The sequence below is a fragment of the Micromys minutus genome, assembly GCF_963924665.1.
Source record: "Micromys minutus genome assembly, chromosome: 12".
NCBI classification, from domain to species: Eukaryota; Metazoa; Chordata; class Mammalia; order Rodentia; family Muridae; genus Micromys; species Micromys minutus.
In genome coordinates, this window is record NC_137981.1 from 46,026,946 (window position 1) to 46,041,345 (window position 14,400).

General features: G+C 41.1%; 1 protein-coding gene across 1 annotated transcript in view; it reads right to left on the reverse strand.

Annotated features, from left to right (window-relative positions):
• The window catches only part of LCP1 (lymphocyte cytosolic protein 1), a 55,433-nt gene that overhangs the window by 13,059 nt on the left and 27,974 nt on the right, over nucleotides 1-14,400 (reverse strand). Inside the window, exons 6-13 of the mRNA XM_080925889.1 lie at nucleotides 13,969-14,050; nucleotides 12,350-12,515; nucleotides 10,289-10,431; nucleotides 7,529-7,624; nucleotides 5,727-5,922; nucleotides 3,789-3,867; nucleotides 3,154-3,268; nucleotides 2,024-2,157 (exon numbers count right to left, since the gene is read on the reverse strand). Of these exons, the coding sequence (XP_080782015.1) occupies nucleotides 2,024-2,157; nucleotides 3,154-3,268; nucleotides 3,789-3,867; nucleotides 5,727-5,922; nucleotides 7,529-7,624; nucleotides 10,289-10,431; nucleotides 12,350-12,515; nucleotides 13,969-14,050 (1,011 nt within the window). The remainder of the gene's footprint in view (nucleotides 1-2,023; nucleotides 2,158-3,153; nucleotides 3,269-3,788; nucleotides 3,868-5,726; nucleotides 5,923-7,528; nucleotides 7,625-10,288; nucleotides 10,432-12,349; nucleotides 12,516-13,968; nucleotides 14,051-14,400) is intronic.

The following is a 14,400-nucleotide window of genomic DNA, read 5'->3' on the forward strand; positions in this document are numbered from 1 at the left end:
GTGGGAAAGGGAGCACCTTCATGGAGGCAATGGGATGGGGATGGAACTGGGGGAAAGGAGATAACATCTGAAATGTAAACACAGAGAACATCCAATTTAAAAAAAGAAAGAAAGATTGCCTATCACAGAAGGTCACCAAGCTGCGTGCAGAGAGAAAAACCAAGCAAAACAGCCCTGTATATTGAGGTGGGATTCAGAACTCAAATTAAGGAGCCTAGAATTGGCAGTACAGAATTTTAGATAGGAGAGTATTAGCATGAAGGGAAAAAGTATAACCAAGAAAGAAAACCCCAGGGATCTTCAGAGGGCTCCTTTATATTTAAGCTGCATATTGCGCAGAGTATGCATGTGAGGCACGGGGAAAGAACAGCCAGAACACCCCTTGAAGCTCACGTGTGGCTTTAAATCATTTGGTTCCCACCAGCGGAAAGGGAAGAATCAATAACACGCAGGCCGTCATTTGGCATGCTCGGTTAGTATCTCATTAATAACAGCAAATGAGCCCTGGCTATGCTTAAGGCAAGCCTCAAAAGACTGAAGCCTGGTTGAACCTAACTCCACCCAGAACAAAATCACAGATTGCTAAGGGAATGGAGAAGAATCGAGTACCGAGCACAGTAAGCCTTATAAGGTTTGGCACATAATTAGAAACATAAGCAACGTGCAAAGGACTGCAGACACGGGGCTTGTATTGAAGATAAAAGTGAATAAGTAGAAAAACAGTCCAGAAAAGAAGTCACCACAACTACATCCATATGTTCAAAAGGCAGGCAGAAGATGAGAGTTTGGAAATAAAAGAGAAAAAAAAAAAAAAAAAAAAAAGAAGATTTGACAGTTCTGGATGTATGGATGTAGACGCTATGATATAGAAATTAATATATATTTAAATGTATGTATGTATGTATATACTAAATGGAGTTAATGGAACATGACAGTACACAAGAGAGAAAAGAGAGACAGATTGACTTACAGACACACTGGCCTATATCTTCCGAAATGAAACAAAAAATAAAGGCAGTAAACAGTAAGTACAGAATCTTCAGGTGAATCTGTGTGCACTCAGGATGTCCTGAAAGGAGGGGGGGGTGAATTCAGAACAAATACTTGAATTATAACCTAAAGTTTGATGTAAAGTTTAAACCCATACCACCCAATAATTCAAGGACCCTCAAATTTAAGAAATGTCTTTTTACAACGTACATGATCAAATTATTTTTAGCCAGTGATAAAGAGTACATGATCAAATTATTTTTAGCCAGTGATAAAGAGTACATGATCAAATTATTTTTAGCCAGTGATAAAGAGAACTCTTAAAAAAAGCCATGTGGGAGGTGGGCAAGGACATTACACACGGAGAAGAAAAGGTGAGGGTGGGAATAGGCTTCCTGTGATTAACACACAGGTAAGAAGACAGTGAACATTATTTTCAAAGTACTAAAAGAAAAATACATGAACAGAATTCTGCATTTTGAGAAAATATATTTCAATAATAGAAACGAAATTAAGGGCTTTTGTGGCTTATAGAAACTGAAACAATTCATTATCAATGGACCTGTACTATTAGAAAGAAAGATTCCAGATATTAAAAAATCTATGGTGGCAATTTAAGCATATATGAAAATAATTTACTGTGTTGATACAAATTAGTCAAAGGTGAGAGGGTGGTAGGAGGTATGGCAGTCAGAAGTTGTGGGGGCTATATTAACGCAGAAAGAATATGTTCCAAAGAACATTACCAGGTACATAGGTCGCTATATATTAATATACAAGTATGATTTATTCAGACAAATTAACAATCTAAACTACTAATTAACCCAGTAGATTTTCATAAGAACTCAAAAAAAAAAAAAAAAAACTTAAAAATTAAAAGAAAAAAATAGCAGAAAACTGAAAGGCACTTTCTTAGTTGCTACATCTAACTTGTTATGGTTTTGCTAAATTAAATCACTTCTCCTGAAAATATTATGTTTCTAGATAAATGGCCCATTCTAAAAATCTTGTCTGTCCCCGTGCTTCACGTTACCTTCTCATGAGCTGCCATATCAATGCCAACGTGAGAGTGCGGTTTCCTTCATTGAGGTCTTGTCCCGCAATACCAACTAGGGAGAATTTAGCTTGATTCTTCCCCAGATCCACTGCATAATTACAGTTCTCGAGCTGTGAACCAGGCAGGAAGAAAACGACTTAGGCATCACCTTGGTTAGGATAAATATCAGAGGATGATCAAAAGTAAAGACACAAAAAAGACAAATAACATCAGATCTACACCGTCTCAAATAACAACTGGTTCCGCACCACTATGAGTTATACTAATTAAAAGTAGAAGAAACTTACTACCTCGAGCACTTTCGCAAGCATTTTCGGTGCATAGCAAGCCAGCCTCAGTGATCTGTCTGTGATTATTTCCCAAATAGCTAGATTTTTGGAGACAGACAGGAAGAATTATATTCTCTGTCTTATGCACACACAGTGGACAGGCAAGTAGGCGGGTAGTCCTGTGGCTACTCGTAGATTATTATGGACCACAGAAGGTGCATGAGATAGCTCAGCAGGTAAAGGGACTTGTAATGAGTCTGACAACCTGGGTTCAAGTCCTGGAACATACATGATAGGAAAGAACTGATTCCTGGGAGGTGTGCTCTCACCTCCACATGCATTCTGTAGCACGTGAGCATTTTTGCGTGCGCACTGCCCCTCCCCCACAGGAAGTAACTATAAAAACAACCAGAGAGATGAAGAGTAGTGAGAACTCACTGTGCCAGCCCTATTGTTACGAAACAATGTTCCCACTGTGTGGACAGTAGGCAAAGCGCACCAGCCAAGCTGTGAGCCGGAGCTCCAGTTCTTTTGAAAATTAGAATGAAGATCTTGCTGGGTAGGAGGAGACCCTGTGGCTTTGCTTTCTCTCTAATTACCTTAATTGGAAAATTTTCATGATAATGCATAGAGACATCAAACATGAATTATAAATAAGCAATCAACTGCAGCGACAGGCTCAATGTAACTGACTAGTCATAAGGTCTCTGATTGCTGCGGTTAGTACCTGCTGAACACACAACAAAGCGTGGCCACCTGGTAGTGTGCTCACAAAGAGCTTTTGCAGGCCAATGCTACCAACCTGCCTCATGGCCCACTGGGAGAATCATTGTTTACCTTTTTCATATTGCCCCCCAGCTTGGGGTATGGAGGTTTGTTTACTCGGTTCCAGTCCACAGGGACTTTGATCTTTTCATAGAGCTGGAAGATGACCAGGGCATCCGATAAGTCGCTGAACAGAACAAACACACAGAATTCTCAGAGATCCAACATTTTGCTCACGGACTGTGGTAAGTGAGGCGCTTAGTTCCTGTAACATCCTTGGGGACCCTAGACATTTGATAGGAGCAGCTCCATCTTTAAAGATGTAGAAATTGGGATTCGGAGAGATGGGTTTGCCCTCTCGGGTGACTATGTCCCTTCCACGGACAAAAACTGCCTTTAGCCAGGAAAAGAAACAGCTTTAACAACAGCACGGCACAGGAGGCGTTAACTGAGAGAACACTCTCTGTTTTGCCCGCTCATGAGATCATGAGCACGTTTGTTACTTTGCAGAGGTATAATTTTCATATTTAATACAGTGACAGCTGAGGGAATGGGTTTGTCAGCAGAGCAGGCCCTGTGGCACTTCTGTATCTCACCAAGGCACACATTTGGGAAGAAAACACACACCACAATGGTATGGTGTGTGGGATCCGGTGTTCTTTCTGTGTCTCCATGTTACATATGAAGGATGAGCTCCCGGTTCTTACCTGTACAAATGATTCACCCGAGGGTTAACTCCCAGGGAATTCATCCAGTTCCTGAATGTCCGCTCTTCCCTCGTCTCACCTAGGTTAGTGAAGACTGCTTAATACATGACCTAGAACAGGGCTTGTTTATGATCTAAGTTCATCTACAATGGATGCAATACAGAAGAACAATAGGGAATCAAACAGATACTACTAGAAGTGGGCTGATAATCTGCTAGTTTTCCCCATTTAATTTCTACATGCATTTCTATAGCGTCTAACAAGATTTGGAGGCACCAAGAGAGAGCTAGATACACTGAGAGAGGAGGCAGCTATGTTTGCTGTCCTTGGTGAGATGCGGGAGGCTGGCAACTTAGCCTAGATTTGTAAGTGTGGAATTGCACTTTGCTTTCTGGGGTCAAAAAGCCAAATAGGAATGAAGAAAGATTAGAGCATTTTGGAAGACCTTAAGACATAAAAGCAGCAAGAATTAACAGAAGCACAGAGGGTGCAGTAGGCAAGCTCTCCACAGAGAACACGGAGAAGCGATGTGTCCGGGATCTGCACAGGGTAGCCACAGAGCTAAGCCTGTCTAGAGGCTGCAGCCAGGCCTGGGACTCTCTGCATGCATGGTAGCCGGTTTACTCTGATGCATTATACCATGCCAGCCACTGCAGGTTCTTCTGCTTGATTGCTATAATAAATTCTTGAGCAAGGCAGAGATATAATGAAAGCTATGCCAGATGTGCCTTGGCAGCAGTGTGCAGAATTACTGAAGGGTGACATGCACTTATATGAAACATGCAGAAGGGACCATACTTGGTACTGGCGTGAGGAGCACATTTAACTGATGAATGGAGGGAAGGTCCCTAAGATCTACTAAGATAATTGATGCACAAGACAATGAGTCCAGAAGAGCAGAAAGGGAAAAGAAAACAATCACGAAGAATTATTGGTATTGTTTATGTAATAGCTTAAGAGTGAAGGGCAGAAAATATCTTAGTAGAACTCAAGACCCATTAGTTTTGATGGTCAAAATTTAAAAAACAAAACAAAACAAAACAAAACAAAAAAAAAAACAAAAACCAAATATGATGATGAGTTGAAGCGAGAGTTACTAACTTCCTGCCGGGGAGTAACCGTGGCAGCGAGAAATGACTGACTGACTAGTCGGCTTGATGCCCAGATTCAAGATCTGGACCTCTAAACCATGGCTTATCCAAAGCAGCAGGCTTGGGTGTGGACTGAAACCGTGTCAGTAACTAGAGTAAGGCACCATTGAAAGGGTCTTGGAGATAAATCATGTGAACTTTTTTTGAGTTCTTAGCATCCATTCAAAATTAATTCTTCTGTTATTTTTGTATTGATGTAGAGATCAGTTCATGTTTTTAAAAGGATCAGTAAATATCCCCAGAATCGTTAGCTAGCCGAAGAAAGACTGGTTACATGTCTGATATTAGGAATTTAATTTGTAAAAATATGACTGTCAGGATTCTGCTTTAAACTGCTTTCCTGTACCCCAATGACCCAGAAAAGACAAAAATAAATAAAAGTTAAGCTCGAGCCGACACAACCTAGTATAAGTTAAATATCACTTCTTATGGTGAGCAGAGGCTATTTCTAGCCTCCAGGAATTAACTTAGTTCAATAAGTATATAAATTAGGATTTTGGAGCTTAGAATTTATTTCATCCAATAATTAAATATGATGTCTTCCCTCAAACAGTTAACAAAAGATAATGCCTATGTATAATGGATGTGATATAATTATATTTCATTATTGCTGCTTGGCTATAATTGACGTGATTAATCTATTCTATGTGCTGTATATTGGAGAATTGATGGCCTGCACATGCATGGGAGAGGTTTGTGTTTACTTCGGGGCTGATCTTTGAATGGCCATTGAACAGAGCTCTGAGCAGTTTTTCCCGAACATCTTAGGCAGCTACATTATGGTTACCTTCGAGAGCCCCCCAGTCAATGTCCTGGTTCTCTGGCTTGTGCAAGGCAGGGTATTTGTTAAAGAGGTTGGCAATGAAGGCCAGGTTCAACTTGGGGTTCCCTCGGACAACATCAGTGGCCGTGACAAACTGCCGGCAGCCCAGCCTCTCTGCCTGCTGCAACATGCACTCTGCCCTCTGGATGTCATCCTTCTCCTGCAACGAAAAGGATGCCAGAAGGCGGGGTCAAGGGTCACGTGTGCATGTGAGCAGGCATAACATAAGAAAGAAGTAAGATCTCACAGTGGGCCAAAGGAGTGCCTAGCACAAGCAGATACCTCACCATAGCTCCCTGTTACACAAACCACATGCACCCAAGTCCCAAAGTCACAGGATGCATGACTGACTCCAAGAGCCCTCCCACCCAGTTAACAAGTCCAGATGAGATCGCCCTCTTGAAAAGAAATGCAGGAAAAGCTGACATCTTATCATTCACATTGATTGGACTATCTCGGTAGTTAAGCTTCTTTTCGTTATAGTTTATTTTGCACAGACTTTATGAGGATTTGCATGATCAAGAAGTTTGATAAAAAGGAATAATTTATATCCCTATTTCTAATTCACAGCAGACCATTTGCGGTCATAAATTGAGAACATCTGACTTATATAATTACTTTCCCCGTATTAGGTTGGTTAAAATCCGAAGTAATTATCAACCTCCATACTGCCATTGGTAAATAGGCCATAATGACTTGGCTTTGGCAAATTTCAGATTGAAGACTGCAGCACATGTTCAAGTAAGTTAGGACAATCCCCAAGTCATTTGTAATCAGACTCTATAAAGATATAAAGATTAAAAGGCCTTAGAAGATGCTCCGTGTAAAGTCCATGGAAACACCAACGTTCAGAAAGCTAAGGCTGACTGACTTTAATGTGCTGAAGATTGGTGCTACATGGGGTGGTAAACTGAGGGATGTGAGTCTATGGTCAAGGGCTTGCCTACATGTGGGAAACTCAGGGCTTTCTCCCAAGTACCGTGAACCACAGACAGCTGGAAACAGGGCACCGGAAACACTAACAGCAAAATCTCATGAGTTTTCTTGTGACACTGTCCCCACCCAAGGCCCAGGGTCAGTTTCAGTTCTTTGTTAACTTGACACAAGCTAACGTCATCTAAGAAGAGGAATCTCAGCTGAGAAAACGCCTCCATGAGATTGGCCTGTAGGCAAGATGGTAGGGCATTTTTTGGATAATGATGGATGAGGGAGGATGGTAGGGCATTTTTTGGATAATGATGGATGAGGGAGAGCCCATCCAGCTGGGGAAAGTGCCACCCCTAGGCAAGTGTTTCTGACAGCTGACACAGGAAAGTAGGCTGAGCAAGCCAGTAAGCAACATTCCTCCATGCCTTCTGCTTCGGTTCCTGCCCTCTTCCTTTATGATGACTATGACTGGAAATGGTAAGCCAAGGTGAGCCAAATAACCCATAAATTCGTGGTCATTATGCATCAATTGAAAATAAAAGATACTAAATAAAAAAGAACTGATGTTCTATCTTTGGCCCCAGGTTGATGCTGTTGAGCCTTTGGAATGATAGGTATAGAAAGAAGTGCTCTGTGTGCTACATGGCACTTCATTAGTATCCATTTCTTATCCTGGTGTTTTATGTACAGATTTAGTTTTCTGTAATTAGCATCAAACATTGTTGACAGCATTCATTAGTTTTACAGACACTTAAGCAGAGCAGGGGCAAGTTGGCACAAAGGAACAGTCAACAGCAAGAAAGCACTGTGTTCTCTGAAGACAATAGACACAGCCTTACCCTCAGTCCTGACATGTCAATCACTACGGCCGGAATTCCTTCTTCATCTCCTTTTGGAGCCACTTGCTCCAGCAGGTGGTAATAAGCTTTCGAGTCCTGAGAGAAAGTTAAGAAGTCACAATATTAAGACAGTGGCGCTAGTTGCACACTTAACACAACAATCATTTCATAAAAGCAAACACTGAATTTCTTATCCCTGTCCTTCAGGAATATAGCAATTATCTGGCCTAGATACATTGACTCAACTAGAAGGTTCCCTTCATCCAGTTGCATACTGGATTTGTTCTCTCCTCAAAGGAGTCTAACAATTTTTTTAAAAATCCCAGGACCAACATAAAATGCAACACAAAGATTTTGTTGTCCTCTGGGGGTGAGGGGGGAGAGAAACAACTTATTTACACGAGTTAAATTGTATACAGGAAAATGTGTCTATACCTTTACACTGCTGTAGAAGTCAGCCAGCTAAGGTTTAATTAAAAAACAAAAACAAAAAACAAAACAAAAACAACAACAAAAACAAAAAAAAAACAAGGCGACAGAGAAAGGAAGCACAGTTTAAAAATACATTCAAATGAACAATCAACAATTGGCAACAGAGAAGATTTCAAAGACATAGCTGAGACATTAGCAAGCATATGGTTCTTTCAAATTATAATTTACTTATGAGTCTATCTGGAAGAAGCAGAAGATGACGGTCTAGAGTCTGTTCTCTCCTTCCATCATGGAGGTCTTAGGGCTTGTTAAGGTCATTGGGATTAACAGCGAGTGTCCAGCCACTGAGCTATCTTGGTCCCCGACTCCACTTTTTGTGACAGGGCTTCATCATGCACCATGGGTGGGTTGGCCTTGAACTTAATGTTCTCATCCCACAGATTGGAATGCAGTCTCCCAAGTATTGGAATTACAGGCAATGGGTAGTCTTTTAGTACTACTTAAGGGGAAATATTACCATGGTATATCACCATTTCGTATTTCTCTAGACACTAGAAAACAGAGCTAGCCTGGGTTATAAAGAATTGAAATTGGTCTGAATTCAGAAGTTTCACTGGATCCTTTAATTACTGACAAATAGAATTTCCACAGACATAATCTTAAAGTACAAATTTGTTCTCAGTCAATGAAAGCATACAGAATTTCACTTCATGGGTTGAGATAGTTAATTTTAATTTATTTAACTAAACTTTTAATTTAGTTTAAATACTGAAAGCTCAGGAGACGCACTATTTTTAACCTGGGTGCACACCTTGGATACATGTGCTATATATAGCAGCTCCCTCTACACACACACACACACACACACACACACACACACACACACCCCGGGCACAAGTACTATGGAAGTGTCCCACTGGCCTTCCCAAAGTCTAAACTGGTTAATTACTTTAAGGATGTGCCTTTTAGTGAGAACAAATTGGACTGATTTATTATGACTGAAGTCTTAATTTTGGGTACATGGTTTTCTAACCTATTGGGGCAGAATTACTGAACACACATGGAAAAGCCGTCTGGCTGGTTCCTCTAAGCCCCATTTTGGCTGGTGCTGCTGAAAAGACTGTTGATAACCAGTGGAAATGTGCTCAGGAATGGGGGTGGGGGAAGCTCTTCTCAAATACATGCTTTATCCTGATTGGCCCTGTTCCTGACATGTGCAGAATTCTAAATGCCACCAGATCAGTCCACAGGACGCAGGAGCCAGAGTTATAGGGCTGGTGGACTCTTGGCAGGTCATGTGACCTTGCCCCTGGTTCTTTGTCTTTGGAGAAACATCCCTTCCTGTTTTGGAAAGTGGACACTGAAATCTTTTCTAATGCTGGTATCTCACCTCATCACTCTGTTGCTATGGAGACTGATCTTTAATGCATTTTAGCTACTCCTTAGTTGCGTTTCAGCCTGATCCATCTGTTACTGATTATAGCTACTTCCTATCACCTTAACATAAAAGCTTTTCATAAACTTGAAGGTCACGTGTCTGCATTCCTGACTATTCTTTTATGGAATTTTTATTTGTTTTCTTACTTATGAATTCCTTATCTTAGAGCTTGGGGTAAGAATTCAGTGAGTCAATCATGCACTGATAAAAGCACTTAAGGCAATATCAGACATGTAACTAACATTGTGCTTACTCACTATTATCAGTAATCAGAAAGACATCTTTATTTAGCATTTTAAAAGAAAACCCTCTAAGACAGTACCACTTATAAAACCACAAACACTAAAATCTTACATACGCTTTATTGTCTTAAGAGTTATTTGCATGTGTGTATACACATGCACGTGTGTATATCTGCATGATGTAGGCTCATGCGTGTGCAGGTGTACTTTCTTGTTTATATATGGAGGCCAAAAAAGGCCACTGGATCTCTTGAAGATGGAGTTAGAAAGGTTTATGGGATGCCAGGCTTCCTATGTGAATGTTGGGATCTGAACTCTGGTCCCCAAGCTGTTAACCACTGAGAGCCAACTCTCCAGCCTCTACATATACCCCTTTAACCTTAAAAGTAGTATTTCCTTTGCACCATCATGTTCTCTTGATGATCAGCTTCCAATCACTGAAACTCAAAACAAGACTCATCCCCCTTTGAAGCTGTACTAGGACTCTGGGTGGATGGATGTGTGTGTGGCCAGACCTAGAGCTGCCCATTACCCACTGGGAGACAGTAAGTGGCTCCAAACAGGACCACGCCCAGCCGTCTGTGCTCGACCCACTGACTCCGTGAAGCCCCTCCATTGCGGCAGGCACGTTCAGGGATGTTCTCCTACCTTGATGTCAGTGCTGAAGTTGGTGATTTTGGTGCAGCCTGCATTTTCTAGGTGGTAGTTAGCCCACCGCAGCAGGAGTTCTTCAGGAGACAACTTCATCAAATCCTCTAGGCTCTCTCCTTCTCTCAAAAGAGCAATCAGAGCTGAAGAGGTACAAAAAGTTAATCCAAAATAAATAAGAGGATGTTGCGGGGGCATTTGTCTTCCCAGACACGGAGTCTTGTTAGAAGACGAAAGAGCAGCATTGTCCCTATGGATGTAATGTCTTAAAGTCCTTCTCATAAAATAAACAACTTTCTAATACTTACTAAATGTAAGTACATTATTGTGAACTAACTTATCATTCCCCCCCCCCCTTTTTTTAAACTAGAAAAGGCAAGGCACCAATGAATCTTAAGTGTTTGCCTAAAAGCATGAGTTTCAGCATAAAGGTAACCATGGTGACTTGCTGGAAGTACTCTGTTGGGTCTCTTGGACCACAGTTGATATCACAATGACACATCTGCTTTTGAGAGATCAATTTTGCAATTACAATAATGTTCTCTTTTCTATTCCCATTGATTGGTGTTTTATAATCCAAATGCTTACCTGTATAATTATAGAAACTCAGCAATGCAATCAACATTCCTCTATGTTTCCCCGGATGAATTTTTTTTTTTTTTTTTTTTTTTTTTTTTTTGGCTTGGTTGGGTTTAAATTCAGTTGATTCGATTTTGCAAATCAATATTTTTTCCTCTTGGGTTTCAAGATTCCTATTTGCTATTTTTTGATTTTTGCTTTTTAGATATAATGCTTAGTATTTTGTTTTTAAAGTGATATCTCAACATTTCATGGTTTATTATAGCTGAACACATAGATTTTTAAAAATATAGATAGCTAGGGCTGAAGAGATGGCTCAGCAGTTAAGAAACTGGTTGTTCTTCCAGAGGATCTTGGCTGAATTCACACAACCATATATATATATATATATATATATATATATATATATATATATATATATATATAAAGCTCTGGTATCAGGGGACCAAGCATCATCTTTTGGTCTCCAGGGACATCAGGCATGCAGGCAGCACACCTATCTACAAGATACTGATATGTAGAAAGTAAGTTTAAATTAATTTTAAAACTTAAATATGTATAACTGTACATTATAATTTAGCTACAGATTTCAGAGTAGTGGGGGACCTGAAAGTAATATTTGACTTCTTGTGTGACCCTTATTAAGGCCTGTCTACTCAATTGGACTATCATTGTTTATATACACTTTTTAGGATTTTTTTTCTGTATTTTTTTTTTAGAGAGAGAATCAGGGTCTCATTTAGTAGCCCAGGTTGGCCTTGAATTCATTCAGCCTCCCAAGTAGCTGAGATTTTAAGTTCATGCCAGCAGGCCTGGCTTCAGTTCAGAATTTCAAAGTTCTACATTTTTCTAATTTTATAATATTTTTTTCTAAATGTATATTATATATATTTAAGGTATATAATATGTACTAATCACACTGGCACAGTGATGTGATTAATCAAGCAAATTAATGTCCCATCAACTTACAGTCACTTTGTTCTCTTCTCTTTGGGTGGTAAGCGAACCTAAAAGTCCACTTTATGGCAAACAATTTGTCTGGGCTACAAGAGGACTGACTGTAGCCCTAGGTCTCTAGACCCACCCACTTTCTATAAAGGGCACCCACAGCTTCTCTGACTGCCTAGATAAGATATAGACCACTCTCTCCCCATCTGGTACTTTGATAAAGTAGTTGAATGTGATTGGCCTCACAAAGTGCGCGTTAAAACTCATCTCGCTTGCTCGTCTTGCTGTGCAGCGTCTGTGGGACTCCATCTTCCAAAGTGTCACTGCTAGGCTGTGGTCTCTAAAAGCCTTTGCATTGTCTTTTTAAAAGTCTGGTTTCATGGATAGGGTCTGCTACTTTAGTACCAAAGACTCAATATAACTGAGTGGTTTTCTCAGCTTGAGAAGGCCTAATGTCCTCTTCCAGTACCACCTCAGGCAATATTAGAAAACCATGCTAGTCACACACAGCACCGGACACTAGCTAGCTCTTACCTTCATTTCTGCTGAGTTCAATGTCAGCAAACAACCCAATCTTGATGACTTGCCACAAAAGTCCCAGGACCAGATAGGGCTTCCCTTCCTTCAGGTCCTCTGCGCCTATATTAACCACGTGGCATCCAATGGCCGAGGCAGAGTTCAGAGCTAAGTTCAAGTTTTCCTGGTGGAGAAAAAGATGCAAACTCAGTTTCTGCACTTTGCCAATGCCAAATGATTACTGATTAGCATCGGCGTGATGTTGTCCTGAAATACTCACAGACCCAGAGGCAAGGTCTTCACTGGGCTTAACACTCAGAAAAAGCAGTAAACTAATGAGGAAAGACCCAATAGCCCAAGTACTGAGCTTATGCAGTGGCTTGCTCAATCAAACCAGTACCCAGTGTGGAAGACTCATTCTGGCATCAGATGAATGAAGCTGATGTTCTATTTTGTACTCTGACGAAGCCTACACACTCAGGGCCTCCATTAGCTGGAGGAAGTCATTGAGAAGACAACCGCTGATGGAAATTAGGATCAGAAAAAAGAACAACAGAATAGCCCTTTAATTGGCAAATCTAGTGTCAAAGAAATAAAAAACAATGATATAAATTAAATTCCCAGAAAAGATGGATTTTTTTTTTCAATAGAACAAGTTACTGAGTTTCCATGATGACACCTAGGAAGCCTGCCTACGCACACAGGCCTGAGGCTCCAGGTTGCTGTTCTAACCCTGCATCTTCTGAACCTCACACACAGCTGGAATTGTTGCAGTGTCCCATGTCTACGTCCTCCTTCTGGTCCCATGAAGGAAGAGGTCAGTGTCAGAGAAGTTCAACAAGCTTTTGTTGTGTGTGTGATAAATTAAGAACAAAACAAACTCCACCAGGAAGTCCTTCCTGACCATTAAAAACAATAGTGAATAAAACTATTGTTTCTATCACAGCCCAGTTTATGAGTAAATACACCATTAAGTGCATCCCCATTTGTTCAATTAGTGCTCCCAGTGTGGTTACACTTCCATTTTAAAAGTACACGGAGTTGCTTATGTCCAAACAAGAGAGAATGTATTATTCATGATTTAAGGTATTAGGCGCGGTTCCTGAGCTAGAGAATTACAATAATGTTAAAATATTGGAACATAAGGTAGAAACACAGATGTTTGTTTCCTGCTAGTGACTATTTTGGTTGATCAACAAATGGAGGGATAGAAGCGGGCTGCATTTATTCCACTCTGGGCTGTATCAGCAGCGCCGTGGAGGCCTCCAGAGCTTTTCCCACTCATCATATTTTCCTGGCCTAGAAAGGCTTCTCTCTTCTCAGCTAAGGCTATGAATTTGGCACCAGCTCAAGAATAAACAGGTAAGAAAAATGTGTGTTACAATTTCAGCCAATGCGAATGTTATCAAGCGACCGAAACAAACCCAGCTAAGAACACACACCAGCCTCCTTTCTTGACAGCTACACCAACAAAACACAGGACACAGACGTGTCCTTCTGCCCCCTGGTGGTAAGACACCATCAGCCAAGGCCTAGGTGTGGGGGATGAAGTGTGAGCTCTTGCAACCAGCTCAGCCAAGATGGTGCTCACTTACACCAAGCCAGTGCCAGCCTTGGGGTGCAGTGGGGAGACCCACCTGAATGGTGAATGGCGTGAGCTTTTTCTTGTTGATTGTTCTCTCATCAATAGTGTCTGGCACAGACAGGTTGATCATTTTACTGAAAGAGAAAGACTAAAATGAAGGAAAGCAGCCCTCTGAGTAACAGAACTCCATGGGGTTGTATTAAACCTGAGCAGGACCCTGACTGAGCATGCCAGCCACACACGGTGTATGGGAGTTGTGCTGCTTTCGCTGGATTTGCTGGCAGTGTTCGAGGAGCTATCGCGGGGCACTGAGGTAAGAAGGGAGACCCTGCCTGCTTCACTCACCTACGGTGTAAAATGCCCTGGTTCCCGAGATGAGCGGCTCTCCTCCACCTTCCTAACTCAGCCAACCTTTCAATACCGTTCCTCATGTTGTGGTAACCCCCCCCCCAACCATAAAATTAGTTCATTGCTACTTCATAAC